The 25,498-nt window shown below is 36.4% G+C and overlaps 1 protein-coding gene and 1 pseudogene across 1 annotated transcript; one reads left to right on the forward strand and one right to left on the reverse strand.

Annotated features, from left to right (window-relative positions):
* Positions 1 to 2,340: 2,340 nt before the first annotated feature.
* On the reverse strand, positions 2,341 to 5,908 carry LOC125585909. The gene is made up of 8 exons (XM_048755630.1): positions 5,722 to 5,908; positions 5,289 to 5,678; positions 5,099 to 5,209; positions 4,495 to 5,026; positions 3,896 to 4,441; positions 3,444 to 3,712; positions 2,610 to 2,900; positions 2,341 to 2,534 (listed from the first exon to the last, which is right to left on the reverse strand). The coding sequence occupies exons 1-8, from the start codon at positions 5,906 to 5,908 to the stop codon at positions 2,341 to 2,343; spliced, it is 2,520 nt and encodes an 839-aa protein (XP_048611587.1).
* Positions 5,909 to 22,750: 16,842 nt separating this feature from the next.
* On the forward strand, positions 22,751 to 25,246 carry LOC125585910 (annotated as a pseudogene).
* The last annotated feature ends 252 nt before the right edge of the window (positions 25,247 to 25,498 follow it).

Here is a 25,498-nt window from a genome sequence, read left to right on the forward strand (position 1 = left end):
GTCCTCTAGACTTCAGGGCAATTGAAGTGTTCATTTCCCATTCTGGATAATATCTTCCAGAGATATCTAGGTCAGCATAATCCGAAGGCTCAAATCTCAACATCTGAAATCATTAATCAATTCATGATTTAGAATTCTTGCAACCAATTTAAATAATCAGTGCATGTGATTTCATAAGTCTGTCTATGATGCTTAGACCACACGGCTTTGCAATGTGATGCTTAGGCCACACGGCCATATTAGTGTGATACAACAATCCTAGAGATTGGATCATAATGCAATCCGGGTCATATGACCATCCGGATACTAGGCCACACGGCCACTTAGATATGCACTAAGCCACACGGCTCTCAATCAAGCAAGGCCACACGGCCATATAATGCAAGCAAGATAATCAATTTAAATGCATTCAATCATACTAAATGAGATTATCAATCTAGATGCATTTAGTTGCATATCTCTTAGGTTTTACCAATTTCAAGGTCGGTAATATTAGATTTTAGAATCAAGCAATCTAGCAACCTAACTCTCATTCAATATGTAAATATTCCTAAACTTTAAATCAATCTTTCAAGTAATGTGAGATTTAAGGTTTCAAGGCCTTTAGGAATATAAATCGAGATTAAGGGTTTCAAGGCCTTAAGATTTTAATTAGATCTATCAATCAATCTATCAATCCTAAAATCTCAGATTATCAATCAATATTCATTCAATTTCAAAATCAATTTTCAATTTAGGGTTTTAGGGTTTTGATTTTATTAATCAAACAATTTTGATTTCAAGGTGATCAATTTGAATCTCAATTAATCAATAAGTTTTTAATAGTTTTTTAATTAGGGTTTTAGGGATTTCGAAAAACTTTGATCTTTGATCAAAGGGATTTGATTTGTGATTCAAAAATCTTTAAGGTTCTGATTTTAATTGATCAATGGATCAATCTCGTTTTTAGGGTTTATATCGAACTTATAGAGCTTCGATTTACTCATAGGGGATTGATCTATTAACCTATGGCTTTTAGTTTTAGAGATTATATTTTAGGGTTTCAATCTTTACAAAACAACCAGATTCGATTCTTGTTTTCAGATTTCGAATTACCTTTATTTTGTAGGGTTGAACCGGACCACCAAGTGAGCTGAACCTCTATCTGCACGTGGACGGACGCTGGCTCCTTATCGGGTCGCGAGCTATCTCGGACGGTTTGGCGTCTGGTCGCGGATGTGTGTTGAGGTAGTCGGACTACGGTTCCAAAAGTAAAACGGCGACGCGTATTGTAGCTGAGCGTGAGGGCGCGTCTGAGATCGGATCGACGAACCGTTTGTGCTGATGGATTCGTCTCGTCAAGGGCTTCAAGATGATCTGTGGATCGTCATCTGGCTCCTCAGCGTTTGAGAGATCGATCGATTTTAAGTTGCGCCGGATTTAGGGTTAGGGGTTGGCGATTTTCTTTCTCAGGGTTTTGGGAGTCTATCGTGCTGATAACGTGTTATAATTAGAGAGTTTAGAGACTGAATATTTCTGTGTTATTATTAATGATCAATGGGGGTTCATTTATATAAGGATTACAAGATAAAGATAAATGGAAATAGTACATATCCTAATCCATCTAGATTTAGGAAAACTACTAAAACATAAACTTATAAGGAAAAAGAAATAGGATTTCCTTTTCTCCTAGTCTTGTGTGTGTGGCCGCCTCTCTCTCTCTCCATAAAGTCGGTTCTCTCTTTCTCTCCTCTCTCTAGGGTTCGGCCATCTCTCTATCTTCTATGTATTGGGCCTGGTGCAGCCTGGGTATGGCTTAAACTCTGGATCACTTGAAGGTGGATGGATAGGGGGTGTTCTAAGAGGCTACTAGCTCTCCTTTGAACTATGGACGTCTCCCTGAGCCTGTGGGTTGGCGCCAAGGATGGTTTGCTACTCAAAGACACAAGATCACCTTGTATTGTCTAAGATGGGTTCACCAGGAATTCCTTCCTTTAAGTGAGATCAATGTTCTTGAGCTGAACAGAGAAAGCTAGAGACAAGGCAACAAAGTTGACTGAATAATTCTTAGATTGAAAGTTCAGAAAGCAAAACCGGTGTCCCCATGTTTCTTAAAAGAAATCGCAAACTAACCCTAGAAGTAAACCAGGATGGTTTAATTCTAATTCTAATCCTAATCCAATTGAAATTGGTTTATTTTAAAATCCTAATTGTCTTTGGTTTAAATTAAATGAAAGCCTAATAACCAAACCCCTTACAAAGTAATTAAATTAAACCAACATGCTGGTTTATCTTGATCTCCTTGTCTTGATCCAAGGCCCACGATTTTGGCTATCTCCTGGAACCTTTCCTCTTGTGCTCTCAGCCTTGATCTAGTAATTGGTCCACTCCACACACTGGTTGGCTCACATGGTATCTCACTCTGGTTCTGGTCTCTTTAGTATCCTCAGCTTCACACCTCTCTTCTACGACAGTCTCATCACTTGGCTCATCCTCCTCAGGCTCACTCAGCTCCTCTTCTATGTCTCTGGTCATGGCTACACCATCCCCTCCTCCTTTAAAAGGATTTGACCTCAAATCCAAATCATCTGCAATAAAAGGATCCAAGTCAGAAACATTGAAAGTAGAACTGATTGTGTATTTTCCTTCAAGATCAATCTGGTAGGCATTGTTGTTGATTCTCTTCAGCACTTTGAGAGGTCCATCTTTCCTTGGTAGCAACTTTGATTTCCTCTCAACAGGAAACCACTCTTTTCTCATGTGAATCCACACAAGATCACCCGATTCAAGTACTAGCTCCTTGCGCCCCTTGTTCTTCTGTCTCTCATACATCTTGGTCCGCTCCTCAATGTTCTTCCTGACCTGTTCATGCAAAGACAAAACAAACTCGGCCTTTTTCTTGCCATCAAGGTTAGTTTGTTCTTTTAAAGGTAAAGCAAATAAATCAAGAGGAGACAGTGAGTTAAAACCATAAACAACTTGAAAAGGTTAGAGTTTAGTAGCTGAATGCACTGCTCTGTTATATGCAAACTCCACATGTGGTATACAATCCTCCCATGTCCTAATGTTACTCTTAATGATGGCACGCAAAAGAGTAGACAATGTCCTATTGACTGATTCAGTTTGACCATCAGTTTGGGGATGACAAGTAGTTGAAAACAATAGCTTAGTTCCTAACTTTCCCCTCAGAGTTTTCCAGAAATAGCTAAGGAACTTAGTATCTCTATTAGAAACTATAGTCCTAGGCATACCATGCAATCTAACAACTTCTCTAAAGAATAGATCAGCTACCAAAGATGCATCATCAGTTTTATGACAAGGTATGAAGTGAGCCATCTTAGAAAATCTGTCAACAACCACAAAGATACTATCTCTTCCTTTCCTAGTTCTAGGCAATCCTAAGACAAAGTCCATAGAGATATCAATCCATGGTGCAGTAGGAATAGGGAGAGGTGTATACAAACCTGTTGGTTGGACCTTAGACTTGGCTTGCTTGCACACGACACACCTTGAGCACACACGCTCCACTTCTTTCTTCATACTCGGCCAATAGAAGTGCTCCTGCAAGGTGGAGAGTGTTTTGGCGACTCCAAAGTGTCCCATCAGCCCTCCTGCGTGAGCTTCCCTAACATACAATTCTCTCAAAGAACCACTAGGAACACACAGGCGGTTATCATAGAAAAGAAATCCTTTTACTTGGTAGAATTTTCCACTAGCATGTTTCTCAGATTCTCTAAACACATCTTTAAACTCAGGATCATTAGCATAGCAAGATTTCATATGTTCAAATCCTAAGAGTTTAGTTTCCATTGAAGATAAAAGAGTATACCTTCTGGAGAGTGCATCAGCCACTACATTCTCCTTACCTTTCTTGTAGTGGATGACATAAGGAAATGTCTCAATGAACTCCACCCACCTGGCATGTCTCTTGTTCAGCTTCTGTTGCCCTTTGAGATGTTTAAGGGATTCATGATCTGTATGGATCACAAACTCCTTAGGCCACAAGTAATGTTGCCACACTTGTAAAGCTCTCACCAAGGCATACAGCTCCTTGTCATAGGTAGGATAGTTCAAGGTGGCGCCTCCTAGTTTCTCACTGAAGTAAGCTATGGGTTTCTTATCCTGCATCAACACAGCTCCAATTCCAATACCAGATGCATCACATTCAAATTCAAAAGTTTTAGAAAAGTCAGGAAGTGCAAGTAAGGGAGCACTTGTTAACTTCTCTTTTAGCATTTGAAATGCCTCTTCTTGGGTTGGTCCCCAAGTGAAACCTACACTCTTTTTGATTACTTCAGTCAGTGGTGCTGCAACTGTACTGAAATCTCTCACAAACCTCCTGTGGAAGCCAGCAAGTCCATGAAAACTTCTGACCTCTCCAATAGATTTAGGAATCGGCCACTCCCTGATAGCTTTCACTTTTTCCTCATCAACCTGTATGCTCTGTGAAGTCACAACAAACCTAAAAAGACAAGGTTATATGTGCCAAAAGAACACTTCTTATAGTTAGCATACAGATTTTCTTTTCTAAGCACATCTAGAACTTGTTTCAAGTGGTTAACATGTTCTTTCATAGTCTTGCTGTAAATCAGGATATCATCAAAGTAAACAACTACAAATCGTCCTATCAAAGCTCTCATGACATGATTCATTAATCTCATGAAAGTACTATGTGCATTAGTAAGCCCAAAAGGCATCACAAGCCATTCATACAGTCCTAGCTTAGTTTTAAAAGCAGTTTTCCACTCATCTCCTTCTTTCATTCTACTATGGTGGTAACCACTCTTTAAATCAATTTTAGAAAAGACACATGAACCATGTAACTCATCTAGCATATCATCTAAGCGAGGAATAGGATGCCTGTACTTAACTGTTATGTTGTTGATGGCTCTGCAGTCCACACACATCCTCCAGCTTCCATCTTTTTTTGGCACCAAGAGGACAGGTACAGCACAAGGACTCATACTCTCCCTGATATGTCCCTTCTCCATTAGCTCATTGACTTGTTTCTGAAGCTCCTTGGTCTCCACAGGGTTGGTCCTGTATGCTGGACGGTTTGGTAAAGTAGCTCCTGGTACAAAATCAATCTGGTGCTCTATTCCCCTAATAGGCGGCAGACCTATTAGATTGTTCTCTGGGAACACATCTCTATACTTCTGCAAAAGACACTCAATCTCCTCTGGAATCTCAGGAGCAGGGTTAGTAGTAGAGATCAACAATTCTTTATAACCTACTAGTATCAAATTTGATTGTTCAATCACAGCAGTTTTGATATCTTTAGCAGTAGCAAAGAGGTTGAGTTTACTTACCTGGCTGGTCTCTTCTAAGAAGCAAGGACTTGCTGGCGGCCTTGGACTCTCCTCTCTTCAGTTTGAGATGCATCTGATCCTGGTGTACCTCCTGAGGGGTCATTGGCGCCAGGGTAACTTGTTTCTCCTTATGGATAAAAGTGTATCTGTTGGTAAAGCCATCATGTACTGATCTCTTATCATACTGCCATGGACGTCCAAGAAGGATGTGGCTAGCTTCAAGGGGTGCTACATCACAAGTGATCTCATCCTGGTACTTTCCCACTGATAGCAAGACCTTCACTTGCTTGGTGATCTTTAATCCACCCTCATCATTGATCCATTGCAAGAGATATGGCTTAGGATGCTTGAACACTTGAAGACCCAACTTTTCCACCAACTCATCACTTGCTACATTAGTACAGCTTCCTCCATCAATGATCAAGGTACAAACCTTTTCTTGAACCAAGCATCTGGTGTGGAACCCTTTGATCATCTTCTTTGGCTTTAGGTTGAGCATTGAGAAGTCTCCTGGTGACTAGTAGCTCTCCACGGACAGGGTACTCCACGCCTTCCTCATCAGACTTTTGGTCGGCGTCCTCCTCTTCTGATATCACCTCCCCGTTGGCTAAGATAGTCATCACCTTCTTGTTGGTTCACTCATTAGCATAGTGACCAAAGCCATGACACTTGAAACACTTAATGTTCGTGGTTTTAGTAGATGTGGCTACTCCTTTACCCTTGTCATCTCTCTTGGTCTCTACTGAAGAAGAACCTTCTTTGGACTTATCCCCTGGCTTATCTTCCTTGGAGTAGGCCGGTTTTGAAGCAGGAGTGTATGAAGACCGGGTAGAGCTCTTCCTCTTGTTCTGCTGCTCAATCAAAATAGCCTTATGTAGCAGTTCATCCATGTCCTCATACTCTTGTAGCTCCAACCTATCTTGTATATCTCTGTCAAGACCTCTTTGGAATCTAGCCATAGTAGCTTCTACATCTTCTTCTAAGTCAGCTTTTAACAAGAGTGTTTCCATCTCCTGATGATAGTCCTCTACACTTTTAGATCCTTGAGAAAGCCTTCTCAACTTCTGGTGTAGATCTCTTCCATAGTGATTAGGAACAAATCTCTTCTTCATCACAGTTTTCCTCTCAAACCAGGAAGCTACTTGAGGCTCTCCATTGCGTCTCCTGGTAGTAGCAATCTGATCCCACCAGCTAATAGCATATCCACAGAATTCAGTAGCTGCTAGTCTCACTTTTCTCTCCTCAGTGAACTGCTGGCAATTGAAAACCAGTTCAATCTTCTTCTCCCACTCTAAGTAAGCATCAGGATCATTCTTCCCATGGAATGGAGGGATTCTAAGCTTGAGATTGCCTAGGTTATCAGTAGCTAGCCGCCTGCGGTTGTAGTTTCTACCATTCTGACTAGCCTGAGATACATCATCACTTTCATCAGCTGAATCTTCTTGATAATGTTCTCCATAAATCCCACGACCCCCAATCTCAACTCGTGGCCCTCTTATAGGTCCAAGGCGTGCTCTCTGAGCTCCAGCAGCAACCGCGTCCCTCTCTTGCCCTGCATTAACACCATGTAAGTTTTAATTAGCTTGTTGAGCACGGTTGTAAGTATTTTGCATTCTTCTGGTTATCTCAGCCATCATAGCCTCAAATTGAACTTGGTTGAGGTTGATTTGCTGGACAGCCGGTTCTCCTGAACCCTCTGGTTGCTTTCCATCTCGTCTCTCTTCACTCATTGTTCCTGAAATAGTTAGAAAAAAACACAAAGCCAAGAACAAAAGTATCTCTCTCTCACTCAAGTTTCAAATCGCCAAGTCTCAGCTCTTCCCACAAGTTCAGTTGAAAAACAAAGTTCTACACTTAAGATCTAGAACTAAACCCCAATGAATCAGAAAGAAAGTATTAACAGATTTAGGCACCAGCTGACTTTACCACCCTTAGCTGGATTTCTCTTCAGCTAGCTGGATTACTCTTCAGCTTTCTCTTTTTTTTTTTTTTTGATTTGGATCAGAGATCTCTCTTTTTTTATTTTTTTGATTTGCAGGGTTGGCTCAGCTGGCTTACAACAGATAGCAAGATAAGAGAAGTGTTTGATGGAGTGAATGATCTGAGTAGACAAATCGCAAACCCTAACCTTCAAGTGGCTCTGATACCACTTGGTGCAGCCTGGGTATGGCTTAAACTCTGGATCACTTGAAGGTGGATGGATAGGGGGTGTTCTAAGAGGCTACTAGCTCTCCTTTGAACTATGGACGTCTCCCTGAGCCTGTGGGTTGGCGCCAAGGATGGTTTGCTACTCAAAGACACAAGATCACCTTGTATTGTCTAAGATGAGTTCACCAGGAATTCCTTCCTTTAAGTGAGATCAATGTTCTTGAGCTGAACAGAGAAAGCTAGAGACAAGGCAATAAAGTTGACTGAATAATTCTTAGATTGAAAGTTCAGAAAGCAAAAGCGGTGTCCCCATGTTTCTTAAAAGAAATCGCAAACTAACCCTAGAAGTAAACCAGGATGGTTTAATTCTAATTCTAATCTTAATCCAATTGAAATTGGTTTATTTTAAAATCCTAATTGTCTTTGGTTTAAATTAAATGAAAGCCTAATAACCAAAGGCTTTACAAAGTAATTAAATTAAACCAACAGGCTGGTTTATCTTGATATCCTTGTCTTGATCCAAGGCCCACGATTTTGGCTATCTCCTGGAGCCTCTCCTCTTGTGCTCTCAGCCTTGATCTAGTAATTGGTCCACTCCACACACTGGTTGGCTCACATGGTATCTCACTCTGGTTCTGGTTCTCTTTAGTATCCTCAGCTTCACACCTCTCTTCTACGGCAGTCTCATCACTTGGCTCATCCTCCTCAGGCTCACTCAGCTCCTCTTCTATGTCTCTGGTCATGGCTACTCCAGGGCCGGGCCTGGTTATGGACATTCACCATTGGATTTATAACAATTTAAGAATATTGTGTAGGAAAATTTGTTATTTTTGTTGCAATGTGTATAAAATTGGTATTATGTTGTTCTGAAACAGGTTTGGATAACTAGAATGTTAAATATTACTATGTGCCAAAAAAATAAGTTGGACTATTGGATTTATTAGAAATCACTAGAATATACAATACTTATAATATATAGTATTATTATTTCGTTAGTAAAAACATGTTTTAACAAAAAATACATGGCTTACACATTTTAGAAAATTTGAACTACTAAGCTTATTAGGTATTACTAAGACAAATAAAACCTCTAAAACGTGTAAAACATATTTAGCACATGCATGAAAGGGATAAACAATATTAGTTTAAGAAAAATAATGTATATAAATAATTTTATTTTAAAATAATAGATAATTAAATAATACCATATAATCATTAAACATATTTTCATATATTTTTTATATCGATATACTTAAAAATTTCATTTTCATAAATTTGTGTCTTTTTATAACGAAAAGAACTTGTCTAAAACATTAAAAAAAAAAGACATGTCTAAAACGTGACAAAAAAATGTAAGGTGGAAAAAACATGTTTAAAACCTGACAAATTTATCATATTTTATGTCTAACATATGTTTGAATATTTACACTTAGTACTTCTCAAGGTTGTAGTAATATTTCTTTCTTCATAGTAATACTTTTGCAAAATTAAACATTTATTAGTAGTACCACGTCAAAAATTCAAATTTATAAGTAATATCAATGTATTTAGACATTTTTAGGTTGTATATAACACAATCACAACAAAAAAAATTTCAGAAAAAAAAAATATATATATATATATATATTGCGGTATTCACCTTATTATGGCCTTACCATCACGACATTAGTTATAGAAGTATAAGTAAATTTTCTATAAAAATGGGAAGTTTTCAATCAACTTAACAAATCAAACGTATTTTATGTGTAATTTGCTAATTAAACATATATATGAACATATAAATACAAAATAGATGAGATACATCTGCTAAAAATAAATAATAAGACAAAAAATTAGGTTCTTAGAAATATGCATAACATATAGTAGTTCAAGTTAGTTCAAAATAGATTTACGTCAATAAAAGGAGTATCTCGAGCTTCTCGTTTCTCTTCTTCACATGTTGATTTACTCTCTTATATTAGAGCTTCAATTGATAATTTTGAAGGTAAGTGATTTTTACTACTAACTGTGTCAACTGGTTTTGAAACATCTATGTTATTAACAAGCGTTCTAACAACTTAAGAAATATTAAAGATTTCATGACTAATTTGATATTTAAAAACATATATAGAAATATAATTTCAAATATAAATTATATCTGCTAGAAATATATAGTAAGCCAAAAATATAAAGTTCTTAGAAATATACATAATACATAGTAGTTCAAGGTAGTCTAAGATAGTCCAAAGTAGTTCGAGTATTCCTAATAGTCCTAGTAGTCCACAATACAATATTCAATCTTCAAATTTATATAAAATACTATACAAAAAGTATTTTCTGAATAATACTAAAGTCAAAATAGATATAAGTGAATTGAAATTATAAAATGATATTATTTATATAACAATAAAAGTATCAATTTTTTTTTATAAAACAAAGAGAATATTATTCATAAGTTATATAGATTGTTAAATCAATTATAAATATAAAATAGTAAAATATATGAAATATCTTATTTTAAATTTGAAGGCTTTTAAGTCGAAACAAAAATAATAGGGGAAAGTGAGTGGGATCCGCGAACTATTTTAATAATATAAAAGAAAGGTGGGGTCAACAAGTTGTTTTAAAAATATAAAAACAAGAGAAAGTAGGGTCCACAAGCTGTTTTAATAATATTAAAAAAAGAAGAGAAAGTGGAGTCCGCAGATTTAAGATTTAAGGGAAAATAATATAAAAAGAAAGGGTAATAAGAGAAAGGGAAAAAGACAGGGATAGTTAGAAAATAGGTGGGGTAGTTAGAATAGAATTTTTGTGAGTGGGACAAATCAGAGTACTTTCCTTGGGCAACATGTTTAGACTTTAGAGAAGAGATGACATTTGTTTTTAAATCCTCGAGAATATTGTAGGCACACGCCAAGCAAGTCGACATTTTGAAGTAATTCTATTATATTTTTTTTGTTGGTTCTAATTTTCTTCCTTAATATAATATAGATAACGATGTACCGCACCGTAGCCTGGTGGTTAAGGTTTAAAGGCTTCTACACCCAGGTCTGGGGTTCGAATCCCAAACTATGCAATTTCTTGCAGATCACAAGAAATCCAGGTTTCAAGTCCCGGAGAGAATTTATTAAACAATTATGCAGACTACGGAAGAAAGGCTTACAAGGGATCTTCAACATGGTGCAAGTAAATCTGGTCAGGTGTAGATCTTCATAGGACGGCTCAGGTGATGCAGTTAGGTGTAGGTCTTCGTAAGACATGTAGTATTGTTGGTTGTCGAATCGTCTATGTAACCTTTCTCATATCATAATTGTAATATCATAATAAATCAGCGTTAAAAAAAAAAAACCAACCAATTTATTGCACCAGAGAAAAAAACAAAACCAGTTTATTGAGAAAACATGAAATCGTTTATTGGATGGAAACAAAAGAGTCATAGTTTTTCATTTATTTGTTTGACAAACAATTAATAGTAGCACTACCTAGCCATGGGACGGATCCGGATATCCGGGAAATTTAGGGTATCAGGATCCGTGGATTTAATATCCGGATCCGGATTCGTGGTTTCCGGATATCCGGGTTTCGGATATCCGTCTCGATATTCTATTATCCGCGGATATCCGGATCCGGATCCGTCAAAATAATTAAAAATAATATTTTTAACAAAAAATACTAATATTTTTAATATAATACATAGATTAAATATTTATAAATATATTTATATATGTTTATAATATTGTAAAAACTAAAATATAATATTATAAGATTAATTCATGTATAAATATTAATATATCAAATATAAATATTAATAAAATTTAAAAATTTAATGTATTTTAAAAATACGGATCCGGATCCGGATATCCTGACCTAAAAATTAAGATATCCGGATCCGGATTCGGTTTGCACGGATCCAAGATTTTACTATCCGGATTCGGATCCGGAAACCCCGGATATCCTATTTTCGGAGCGGATCCGGAGCGGATCTCGGATCGAATCCGGATCTCGGATAATAAATCCCAGGCCTAGCACTACCTAACCAATGTCAAACAAAAGAATCATAGTTTTCTTGTTCTCGTATAAAGAAAAGTGCAATTTTTATTTATTGTTATCGTCATCTTAACTCATTACAATCTCAAATAGGTAGATGTTCCAAATCAAAGAAGAACATTGGTTAGGTAATAGTAGGTGATATGTGCATTTGGATATTAAGCAAGGTTGTTTTGGTTTTTTAGATTTCGGAGTAGATGTGACAAGTACTTTAACACATCGCCATATGCGATGCGACAATCATTTTCCTAGATGTGGAGAACAAAATAAAACTATTAACCACACTATTTTTTAATGTCTGCCAGTTTACAAACAACAATCTCATTTTCACAGTTGGTGTTCCCCAGCGCAAGCCAGTACACAAATATGAATTATCTATTATGGCGAAAGAATGATATTTAAGATCCTGAGCTAGATAAAGACCCTTACCTTTGGATACTATGATATATTTGGAAAGCAAGAACTGATAAGTTATTCAGAGGATAGACATGGACCAATTGAAAACTGCCAAACACGCTGAATCAGAATGTCATGTTTGGTTTGAAGCTAATAGTAAACATGAAGAAATATCAGTGGAGCGACAATCTCCTGAACATGTCTCAACAACAGAGAGATGCATGACACACTTTTCAGTGGTTGTGTATGGTCATGAAAATTTATAGAGGAGTATTTCAACTTTTGGGAGCAAAAAATCAAAGCATAAAGATCTCACCCCTACACTCGGAACTTGAGGCTCTCTTATGGCCACTGGAGTGCATGATACAACTATCGGTGTGTTAGGCTTGGCACCGATTGTAAGGATTTAATTTTGATGATTTAAGATCCAGGAGCATGGCCGGACTTTTCCACTGAACTGAAGGAGTTGTCAAGATTGAAAAATAAATTCTTCGATTTCTCGATTATTTTCACTCCTCGTTCTGAAAATGTATCGTCTGATTCATTAGCTACAATATGAAGGTCCTTTCACAGGAATTCGTATTACAATGGTTGTTATGTTCCGGTCTGGTTCCCAAACCACCTCAATTTCGAGTAATAGAATATCGATGAAAAAAAAGGATTTCAGAGTAGCTCGGTAGCAAGGTTTTAGGACCATACTTTAACATTTTTTTTTGTTGAGATCTGTTCATGTCATCTTTGTTAGGGTTGAATGTGATGATTTTTTTTTATAATAAAACTCTGGAAATATAGTTAAGGGAAACATCAAAATATTAGGAAACGAATTTGTGCAGGACTGTACGAGAAACATGAAATCCGTGGAAAAAAAGGAAGTAGTTTTTTTTTTTTTTCATTTGATTAAGCCTCATTAATTGTGATGTTATGGCTTCTAACGGTGATAGTGGATTGGGCGGTGCGGGGCAAGCGGATTAAGTACTGCGGTACAATTTAAGTAAAGTTTGTGCCAAAGGCACATATTTCGGGACAACTGCAGTTCAAAACAGTACTAGACGCGCCTTGCGCGGAATAAACATTATATATAAAAATTATTTTATGTATTATATGTTTTACATAATTATTAAATAATAAATATATATTGAATAACTAAACGTTAAGTAACTATTACATATATAATTAAATTGGTGTGAATATATAAATAAATTATATTAATCCAAAAAATATTTTTTTCTATTTGATAAGGTATCTAATTAAATTTAAATGATATTAACATATATATAATCTATTTTAATATTAATATCTATTAAATGATGCTTTCTACTCATTGGTTTTTTTTTTATCATTTGTATCTTTTTGGGGAAATTTTATGTTTGCCACTTTCATGGTACCACTTTTCATCTTTACCACCACTAAAGGGACATTTTCAAAAATATTTCCTTCATTAAGTGGCAAAAGACTCTTATACTCTTGTTCTCTATATATATAATAAATCATTATTTAAATAAATAAAAATAAAAAATAAAAAAAATAAAGAATTTTTTTTTTATGTTTTCGAATTATACTTTTTCAAATTCGAACTTTTTTATAAAAAAAAATTGATTTTTTTTTGAATTTTTTTTTCAAATTTTCTTTTTGAAAATCGAAAATTATGTTTAAAATTATTTTTTAAAATTTTTTAAATTTTTTTTAATTATTTATTTATATATTTATTAGAATCCTAAATTTCATATTCCAAAAACCCTACCCCTCAACTCTAAACCGTAAGTCTAGATTAGTTAACCATAGGGGTATAACTGTCTTCTACCCTTCATTAAAAGTGATGGTAAAAGTGATTAGTGTAGACCTGAAAAGTGGTACTATGAATGTGGTATTTGTGGTAATTTTCCTGTCAATATTTTTTCAAAGCTTTTATCAAAAAATAAATTCCAGAGTAAATGTTGAAATTAAAAAAATTTATGTATTTTTATAAGGTATTTAGTTTAATCTTACTTATTAAATGAGACTTTCTACTTATATGATTTTGTAATCTTTCGCATCTTGTCATAAAAAAATATTTAAACCATGGATCATAAAATTTGAATGTGAGATTTTTAACAGTTTTTGTAATTTATAGTTGTTTTTAAAAATTCAAATTATAACTTATACATAAAATATAATTTTTTTATTATATGGTTAATGTGGTTGTTTAATTTATTTTAATATTTTAAAATCAAACAAATATGATATAAGATACATTATTTTTATCAAAATTTTATTATTCAAAATCATTAACTGTCATATATACTTTAACAACATTAGGCAATTCTGTAATTTTTATTTAAAGAAATAACGAAGAACATTAATAATGAATTTATGGTTAGTTTAATAAAAAACTTATTATATATTTAGATGAATCAACTTTTTTCTCTGGATTCCAAGAATCATCTTAGTGATGGTACGTGACTACAAAAAAATGTTGCAATGCTTCTCAATTAATATATAAGGGATACGAATGGTAACATTTATAGTAATCACTGCGAGATACATTCCATAGGTTTATACCTTATACATTTAGAATCAGTTATACCAATATTATTTAAATAAATATTTTATTTATTATAAAATTATATATCTGAAAATCCTACAAACTATATGACGTTTTCATTAAATATTTCTTGTTTTATGATAAAAGACCGTCAAAGTTGTGCATATTATCCCTTAAACCAAATTAAATAAATTATAGTATTTATTTAAAGCAACATAATTTTAGCATAATTAATTTGTCAACTAATTCATATACATTTAAACATTAATTCATGTATATTATATACATAAAACTAATAGTAGATAAATTTGTGTTATTTTAAATAATTAAAAAGCAAAAAAAAAAAAAAAAAAAAACTTATAACCTTCAATACTTATTTCGATCAAGTTTTTTTTCATTCATCTATTCAATGGCGTTCCTCAAAGATTTATACCGTTTTCCAATTTCAGAGATCTCTCATATAGTATTCTTGATCTATTTGATAATTTCAGTAATGTATATTGTACTTTTTAGTCTATTTCATTTCATTTATACTTTATCTGTGTAACATACTGTCTACAGGATATAGTAGAAGGTGAAACTTGCATTATTGCGGTAGAAATGTTAATAATCTAAATTATTTAATTATATATTATATTCTTCAATGTTGAATATTACAAATTAACGAAATATAATTGACAAAAAATGCTTAAAACTTTTGATAATGAATTTATGGTTAGTTTAATAGACTCTCTCTCTCTCTCTCTCTCTCTCTCTCTCTCATTTATGGTTTCTATGACTTGCACTTATACTAGGCGAACTTGCCCATGCAGTTCGATCTCTTGTTCAAACCATTTCAATTGAAGTATGTTCGGCTTGATCCTCGAAAGGGGTACGTGGGCAGCTTTTCATAAGGTTCATTACAAAATCAATCAAAACCTTTTTTGTATCTTTTTCGTTTGTTGTTATCGAGCTGCGACTCAACTAAGTTTAAGGTTTTTGGTGGCTAGAACTAGGGAACTCGGTGACAGCTCTTGTGGCCGAAGCTTTTATAATCTGTTGTAATAATCGCAATGCTCTTACGTGGATTCGCAATAAAGATCTACTTTCTCTGTAAATTTATTTTGTTATTTTTTCATATTTTCCGCATTTATTTGGTCACTTTTCGTGGCTCTCGCAGAGAATTCGGGACCTCAGGGAAAGTTAGGGTTTCCCGGCTTTCCTACAATTACGGAAATCGATGGTGTGAATTTCGGTTCCCACAGTTTGGCGCTATAGAGAGGGCGGTATGGATTACTCTAACTCACGGCCGCAAAACGCTTGATCGAAACGATGTTTGGAAATACGAAAGACAAACTCGCAGCACTGACTGCTCCTATGACCAACGCTTAAACAAACACTGTAGTGCTTGACAAAATCGAAAACCTAGTCGAAACTTTTTGCCATGGGAGGAGCACCGAAACGAGCTTGCGATTTCTCTGTTTAAAGAGAAAAAAAGAGAAAGTGAAACGATAAATCTATCAAACCCCGTTAAATCCGTCTCATTACCGAGTTGGAGAAATCTCAACACGTAAGTGTTAGACCAAAAAACGTTTTCCGAAAACTTTTCAGAAAAATAAAACTTGCTTCCCTAATCCGCGTAGAAACCCTAGGAGAAGGAAGCACAACAAATTGGGTTCGCAACTCACCGCTTAACTTTTTTCCAAATAACTTCCGTAAAAGTCTTCGGAGACATTGCTTTGACCTCCTGAAGTCACGGATAAAATCTGGATGACTTGCGGAAATAAAAGAACAGAAAATCGAGTTGACAATTCTCCAATGTTATATTTCTTTCGAATAATTTTCGAAGAAACAAAGTTGATCTCTATTGAATCACTCGAAACCAAAAACGGCTGAAAAAGACTAAACTAAGCAAAACGGGAGATCGTATTCCTCACTACTAAACGTTTTCTGAAACCTAAGGTTTCGTAAAAATTCAAGTTTCGATTCTATAGTAACATACTCAGTGAATTCTCAATGATTGTCATTTAAGCTTACTTCGAAAAACAACTTAAAACTCCTTCGGATCGATCCTACGGAAACGAGAAAATTTCTGATTAGGTTTGGTCGCAATAATTAAGCTCATCGCAGCGAGAGTTTCTGATATTAAAACTCAGAAAATAAATTTGCGGAACAATTGTTGGGGTCAAAAACGGTAATCTCGGAATCAACGTCTAAAATTGCTATTTTTAAGGAACTCTCCGGAAATAATTTCAGTATGGCAAGTGGAACGGACAACATCCAACTCGCCACATGTCGAGTAGCACGGACAACGTCCAACTCACCATATGGCGAATAGAACGGACAACGACCAACTCGCCACATGTCGAGTAAAACGGACAACAATCCAGTTTCCTGGTCAAACTTGCCACCCTCTTGGTCAAACTAGCCACCCTCCTGGTCAAACTCACAACCCTCTTGGCCAAAATCGCCACACACCCTCTCCTCTTGGTCAAACTCGCCATACTCCTTTTCTCCTTGGTCAATTGATATCACTTAAATTACCATAAAAAGTGATTTGTACTCTCTCAAATAAGAGGTCGAGTTGTAGTACTTAGAGATCGAATTCACAGGGAGGTAGGACACACAAAAGATCTAATAGTTATATGATTAAGGTAGGTTGAATGGTTTAAATGTAAATAGCAGTGGTGAGCAAGGTAGTTGCTCGGTTCATTGATTGAGTTTGTTTGGTGGAAGGAGGGTTGCTAGATCTAGGGTTTCTATTCAGACAATCAGGATTATAATAGTATAGAGACTAAGGTTGGATATTCTAGAACTCAAACAATAAGAATAGTCGATCAACTTTCGTATTTTTAGACTATCTATCGCTGGATCTAGGACCTTAGCTGTTGCTTGTTGGTCTTGAGAAAGTGTCGATCGATTCCAACAACAGGGTGTCGATTGTTACACCTTTCAGCCCGTCGATCGATGCAACTAATGAGTTGTCGATCGATGAACCTTCCAGGGAGCGTTATCACACAGGTTTGACATGTTCACTAGGTTTAATAAATCAGCTTCCGCTTGTTTCTAGTAATCCTAGCACAATCTAAACTAATCAGACAGAGAATTAAACTTTCGCTTGCGCCCTAGTATCTATAGGCAAGGTCATAGTTAGCTACTCTATAACACAAACATTAAGAACAGTTTAATTGATTCATATCCTAACACTTAGCAATTCTATATTTTGAGCTAATCTCTCATGAATGTCTGAGCCCTAAACCTAACAGGTGGATCTATTCAGACATGATAGTTGTCACAGAAAATCAAAGAAAGAATAGATATAGTATAGAAAGCAATATGAAAACTAAAGGAGTTCCAGGAGGACTCTGAAGGAGCTCCTCCATTCTCTCCTAACTAAGAACAATAGAATAAAGCTTAGCCGTCAACAATGGTTTAGAAAATACAAAAATAGGATTTTAGGTCGTCCATGGGTATTCTGGTAATTTGTGGTTGCTTCTGGGCTTAAGTCGGTCTTGAAATATACTCGGCCCATGTTCTGGAATCACCGTCGATCGACACCAAGGGTGCACCGTCGATCGACGTTCCTTCATCTCCTCGATAACTCTCTCTCGCGAAACAGACTGACCACTCTTCAGTAAAACAAACATAACTTCTGATCTAACCGTTGGATTGACCTCAAACCAGTGGAATTTGAAAGCTAACTCAAAGCTCTATCTTATGTCAAAATATAAGCTCCATCTCACCGTGGGAAGATCTCCATCCATATCTAAACATCTGACACGTTTGTGCAGTTCTTCACTCAAAAGGCTCCAAAAGACCCCAAAATCACCACTTTCCTCCAAAATGTACCTAAACCTGAAAACATACTAAAAATACTCCAAAAAAACTATAATGTATTTATAAAAACTATAATGTATTTATAAACACCTATATACCATAGCTAAAAGTGGGTAAAATCCATGATATATCATCAAAGTCACCACTGAAGACCTCTCTCTCTCTCCCATGTCGCCCAACAAGGCTCCCAACATGTTCTCCTTTGAACTTCGATCGAAACGTCTTTAGTTTCATCGCAATTGGAGTTTCCGTCAGTTTCCGTCAAGATTTTATGAAGAAAACAAGTAAGCTGTTGTTTTCTCATGGAAGTTCAAGTCCAATGTCAGGACGATACTGGTTACCTTAACACCTTTGTATCTTCGAGTAAATGGACTGGTTTGCATTTGTTCATAAAGACCAATGATATACGGAAGACGAATCGACGGTTCTTTTTTTTTTTTTAACAAAAATCGTAAATACGCGCAAGTCGTCAATTGGTCTGAAATGTTCTAAAACACGATAAAAGCCCACTTACGGTTTAAAACGAGATCGGGCCCAGAAGTAATGGCGGTTTGCTCGGTTTGAACAAAGAAAAATGGAAGAAATGGATAAATGCCAAGTTTCCGAGATAAGGAGGAAGGAGAAATGAGCAAGCAAAACAGAGAAGAGGCAAAACCGAATCTCCGATTGGACTAAGGTATGTTTGACTTGAAAAATTTATCAGACTTGTAATTTTTTGAAGGAAAAGAATGAAAACGTCTTGGAAACTGCCGTAAATTTTAGGGAACTTAGAATCTAGGTGGATAGTCTAGCAAGCAAGTCTTAGGCAATTTTTCCAGTCTTGTTCTATTGATCCTTAACTGTCCAGGAAGAACTTGCAAACCGATCTAATCTCTTGAAAACCCGAGAAACGTTAGCCACGCATTCAAGCATACTCATCTTGCTTCCTAAAAAAAGAAAAAAACGTACACAACCCTTCCGAAAAACAGTTCATCTGTTTTCTTTTGTAAAAAAGGGAGAGTAGGTACGTATACTATACTCGTATACTCCCATACTTCAAAAACTTTTTGCCTCTGCATCAAGAAAACGCTTTTTAAGAAAGCAAACTCTTGTAGCAACAAGCAGAAAAACACTTAGGGAATGCGGTGCTTCATTAAAATCGTCCCAAAACGGCAACGTTAATCTAAGATTCGTCTAAACGCTAGCAACATATCAAAACCATTACGAACATAATCTCGAGGACTTTACAGCATTTCTGTCACAATCATGCATTTAGAAAACTTGTACAAATATCAAACTGAAACTCGACGATTAGACAAAGTCTTGAGGACCTTTTTGACTTAATAAAGCGAGTTTCGTATAAAAATCAAAATTTATACGAGAAATCTTCAAGCATCAAAGCATTTCTTTCAGTTTCCGTGAACCAAGTGAGTCGCAAAAAAGCATCAAAAACATTTGCGACAAAGAAAAATTGAGAATAAAATTAGCAGCGAGGACAACAAAGGGAACGCTTTCTCCCCGCTCGTTGACTAGATCTACCGCTGGTTGACCAATTCGCTCCATAAACGAATATGTCATGAGAATCCTCTCAAAAGCCTACGAAAAACGTTCTGCGACTAGATCGTAGCAAAATAAAGTTCGGTAACACTCCATGAGTAACTCCCAGAAACTTTAACCAAATATCAAAATCAAAGCAGAAACGTTTCTCGTAAAATCTGCGGAAACAACACTACTTTAACATGTCCATACATAGCACTGATTTAGTACCTTCATAAAACCGGTCGCACGTTACTTGCGCGAAAAATCCTTCATACAATCAAATCAATTCATACGAAGCAACTTTCAAAAGTAAACGCAACATGTTTACGAAGAAGTATTTTTCGTATAGCAAAAACAAAGTTGTATGATCCGACATTTGACGACCAATCTAAACTTTATCTCTTCCCACTACGATCTTATAGATCTTATTTTTTATCCCTGCGGCTCGCTGGCTTCTGCCTTTCATTCCCCTCAGTCACATCCAAGCATGCAATCATCCCGCAATTGACTCCGCACGGGTTCTGTATCAAAACTCTTAGGCTTCATCTTCCTCAGACAAGAAAGAAACAATTTTAATACAACTATAGGAAACATTATACGAAACATTCATCGTATAACTGAAATCTAAAGCGGAAAATCATTTTCTACAACTATCGGTCATCTTAACACAGAAAACCATGGCATACTTGGCCTATCAATCTCGACAAACGCTCTTTGGCCCTCAGACAATTACGCTTTCCAGTAAAAGTCCGAACCAGAATTCGGTGCCCCTTTAGGACAATTCTAAACTAACATGATATTCGTGTTAACACGAAAGTGAAAGTGACATGGTCTAATCCTTGACCAGCTACGTCCTCGGCTATGCGGCTGAATACATCCTTCATGCCAAGCCAAAACATTTGAGCAACCACCGCTCCATCCGATCACTTAACGGCTAAACGACAATCCGCAATTTGTCTAAAACACCAAGTAACAATTACGCGAATTATTATCGTATAACCCAAAAACGGAAATCATATGATAAAGACTTTACAACGAGACTTAGTCCGAACAACCAAACGGTTAACAAAAAACTTAAACTTGTCAAAAATCGATCAAGTTCCATATACTAAACGATTCACTTTAAGCTCGCAACGTTTTACCCATAAAATGCGGCATGTAAGGAAATTTCGTAACAACGCCCCAGAGCTATACGAAACATCTTTAAAAGTACACGAAATAAATCTTTGGGGGCCAACTCTTCACAAAGCACAATGAAGGAAAACGCTTCTTCCCAGGGACAGATCTACGCGGCCTTTGGTCCTAATTCCTATATCATAATTCAAAATCCTTAACATCCAAACAGGAACAAAAATTTTGGTTGCGAACAAACCAAAATGTTTCTCCAACGAAGGGTTAAGACTAAACCCTTGCAATATCGCGAAACATCTTCAAGCACAAAATGCGGCATAGGAAAGAAAAACCAATCTTAAACATTGCGAGACGTCGCAGACAGCTGAAGAACCGTTTTTCCACAAAATTATTTTCCTCGATAAAGACAAATTTTTGGAAGACCAAACAGTCATACACACTAACATCTCCTTAAACACGTACTATGAAGACTCAAAAACGGTAATATCTACCATTATGTTTGTTGCTGATCACAACAAACTCTTAACGTCCCAAACAGACTTAGCCATCTCATAGAGATAGCTCTCAGACATCTGACACAAGGATAATAGCGCTATAAAAGAATCCGAAATTTTGGTCAGCACTTCCTCGACTTAGAAATTGTCGCTGGAGAGATGCTCGATTCCTACCAGACAAGTCGTGTAAGCCGAGAACCTATCGCAGACTTTAAATCGGTACGAATCAGGTTGAGATCGCATACGGGATACGTAAACCGAAGTAGTCATCGCACACCCTAAAAAACGACGGTAAACCTAGGTCTTATCCTAAACCCAGCGAACTGGTCTTTAACATCTCAAGGCATGGTATTTGACGATACGAGATCCCAAAAGTTGTCTCTTTTGTATATTCCACGTTTACGAATCTGCGTAAAATTAAAAAATTCAAAATTTTTCACCCAAAATGAACAACGAATATGACGATCTAGCAAAGAGTTAGAATATGAGATGACAACTCATAATCATCCCTCTACATTCACACGAATACAAATATGCTCTTAAAACGCTAAACTCAATTCATTAAAAAGAAGTCGGGAAGCGGCAGGGATTCAAAGCCACACGCAGCTAATCCCAAAAACATAAATGCGGCCACACTCGGCCAAAGCAAATAGGCAGAAAGGCTACTCTCGAGGCCGACAAAGGTCCAATATAAAATGCCATCGGCAGAAACATGCCCGATAATCTCTATACGACACATAACTAGACCATAAAGGTCTCACTAGAAAACATGTCGTATGAATCTTAACTCCACTACGAACTACGAAAGGCTTGATCCCTTTGACAAGGGTACGTAGGCACCCTTCATAAGGTGCAGCCCCAATCTTCCCACATTCCATTCTCATGAGGAATGGAGTGAGCCAATCTACTGTTCACCTTCGGACTTTTTGCCATTAATTCCGCCTAACTTTCCTAACCTGTCTAACCACACGCAAAAATCGAACTTGAAACTTGCGATATGGGGGGCTAACTATTGGGGTCAAAATCGGTAACGACGAAATCAATGTCGGAAGTTTCCCGAGAAATCTTTCTGAAAAGAAAATAAGAATACGGAAAACTAAAACTTTGTATATTTAAAGACTATTGCATGACAAGATCCTCATAAAGGATCATTCAACCCATCGAACGAACAATTTCTGAGCATCGGAACAACCAAACCAGCATCGTCCGATCCGCCATCGGGGAAGTTGGATTAGCCAAGTCCAACTCGCCCAATGGCGAGTTTGATCGACCAATCCAACTCTCCATTGGGCGAGTTGGAAGATCCATTTCCATGTCGCCCAATGGCGAGTTGGATTAGTCTTTTTCAATTCGCCATTGGGCGAGTTGGATCAGTCCAATGCTATGCGTTCTCTTCTCCGGAACTCCCCCCCCCCTCAGGGTCTCGGTCAAACTGTCTCTTGTTTCGTCTCGATCAGAGTAGCCGTTGAAACTTTACAATAAAAAAGTAGAAGACTTATTTTCTCGATTAAGTTCGGATCAATCGTATAAAATGATAACGGTTTACTAAACACCAAGGTTATCACAGCTATACTATTGATCTCCACTGTTTCGTAAAACCGGCATCGTACTGAAGGCTTTTCTTCCGAAAGAAATCGTAAAAATGTTTTCGTCAAAAAACGCCCCAAAGGGTCTAAAATGCGGCAAATGCCCACTTACGATTATTAACGAAAATCGGCCCAAATTCACTATGACGGGTTACCGATTATTCGCGAGAAGAGATAAATGCCAAGTTCGAAGATAAATGTAAAATTTCAAGGGATAATCATGAAGATCGGGAAAATGGAATATTTATGTGACGAGATAAACTCGAATCAAGGGTAGAAAAGGAAGGACGGCCGATCATGGAGGCATAAATAAGGGGAGCGAAGGCAAGAAGCGTAAAACACGATTCTTTAGACTTAGAACTCTCTGCACTTAGAAAGCTTAGGCTTTATTCTCGACAAGTTCGGTTTCTATGACTTGCACTTATACTAGACGAACTTTCACTTGCAGTTCGATCTCTTGTTCAAACCCTTTTAATTGAACTACGTTCGGCTTTATCCTCGAAAGGGGTACGTAGACAGCTTTTCATAAGGTTCAGTACGAAATCAATCAAAAATTTTTTGTATCTTTTTTGTTTGTCGTTATCGAGCTGCGACTCAACTAGGTTTACGATTTTTGGTGGCTAGAACTAGGGAACTCGCTGACAGCTCTTGCGGCCGAAGCTTTTATAATCTGTTGTAATAATCGCAACGCTCTTACGAAGATTCGAAATAAAGATATACTTTCTTTGTAAATTTGTTTTGTTATCTTTTCATATTTTCCGCATTTATCTGGCCACTTGTTATTGGCTCTCGCAGAGAATCCGGGACCTCAGCGAAAGTTAGGGTTTCCTGGCTTTCCTCCGATTACGGAAATCGAATGTGTGAATTTTGGTTCCCACAATAATATTTGTTTCTAATGAAACAAGAACAAGAGTAAGTTTTTTAAGTTAATTGTTTTATTAATTATATATATGCCAAAATAATAATTAATATATATATATATATATATATATATATTATAATTTCTAGAGTACAGGAAGATTCAAATGGACTTACGAACAAGAGAAAAAATTAATTGAGTTGTTTGATTTATGCAATTTTCATGAATAATATGCTCTGAAATAACCTACAGCTCTTGGCATAGAGTGTATGGTTGAAAAATTCAACCTTGCGTTTAACATGAGTGTAACTTACGGGTTCATCAAGAATAAACTTGATGAAATTAAAAGCGCATACAAGATGTGGAAGTTTCTGATGAAATCCACTGGTATTTCGGTTGATCCTGACACATCAGTGATTTACACATCTTCGAAGTGGTAGGCTAACCATGAGGTGGTAATAACTAATAAATGTTATAACTATAATTAACTACTATGACACATATTACAAAATTAACATATTTATAAATATATATTTTTATAGGGATGTAAAATAACAAAATTGTTCAACCGAGAGACACAAAAATTTTGGAACGTAATGGTATGATATTTTGCATTACATGATGTATATTCGCAACCACAAAATTCTGCGCGAAAAAGAAGAGTAAAGATAATGAATGAAAGACAAGCTGATAATTCAACACATGAATACTCAGATTTCGATGGGGATGACATACTAGATACTGAAGTTCCAGAGACACAAGAAAATTAAGAAGTGTACCGCATCAACCGAAACGATGATTCACGTCCTTCAAATGAGTTTTCTCATAATACGATTGGAGTCAATATTGGAAGAGGTCAACAAAGTGGGAGACATGGGAGTAGTTCACATTCTAGTGGCAGACGAGGGAGTAGTTTGCATAGATCCGGTGGAAGCTCATGAACTAATGTTGGAAGTGGTTCACGAGAAAGTCGTCAAAAATAATCATTTGAGACAACAATACAAGACACTATTACTCGTTTTAGAGATTATTAACGACAAAGTTTACAACAACTTCTTTATGGATGATTATGATGAATGGAAAAATGCGGAAGCGTTATTCCTTGGTCTACAAGTTCCAAAACATACTAAATTTTATTGGAAATGTCTTAATACATTCAAAGAGTTAAATTTTTGGCATAAGTATTTAATTGATATAGCTGCAAGCACTAAAGAGGATAGGCTACAATTTCTTGAAACTATGACTGGTGTTTCACGAAACAACGAAGATATTCCAAAACAGTTGGGTTTGGGCCAATCATATCAAAATCAACATTTTGGAAGACTATCATTTGGGAATCCATCTTTTGTGGGAAAAAAATATGGCGGTCAAATTTCACCTTGTTTATGTGGTCATGATTTTTAACAGTGGAGAACACCACAAATTCGCACAGTGGGGATACACCGCTAAGTGCACAACAGTGAGACACCACCAAATCCACAACAATGGAGTGTACAGTCTGGCTTTCAACACTGGGGAACACTGCCAAATGCTAAATAGTCGATCACACCACCAAATGCACAACAATGGGGCAAATCACCAATTTCTCAACAGTGGAGTGCACCGCCAAATGCACAACGATAGGAGGCACCGCCAACTACACAAAAATGGGGCATACCGCCGAATGCTCAACAATGGGGCACACCACCAAATGCTCAGCAGTGGGGTACACAATC

The sequence above is a fragment of the Brassica napus genome, chromosome C4 (genome assembly GCF_020379485.1).
Source record: "Brassica napus cultivar Da-Ae chromosome C4, Da-Ae, whole genome shotgun sequence".
Taxonomy (NCBI): Eukaryota; Viridiplantae; Streptophyta; class Magnoliopsida; order Brassicales; family Brassicaceae; genus Brassica; species Brassica napus.

Bases quoted from the DNA above. Each gene is read 5' to 3' on its own strand.
- LOC125585909 (XM_048755630.1), bottom strand. From the start codon at position 5,908: ATGACTATCTTAGCCAACGGGGAGGTGATATCAGAAGAGGAGGACGCC. The intron at 4,442-4,494 runs GTATGCTAACTA...TTGTCTTTTTAG, and splicing joins GTGCTTAGAAAAGAAAATCT to GTTTGTTGTGACTTCACAGA. The intron at 2,535-2,609 runs GTTCTACTTTCA...ATCCTTTTAAAG, and splicing joins TGAAGGAAAATACACAATCA to GAGGAGGGGATGGTGTAGCC.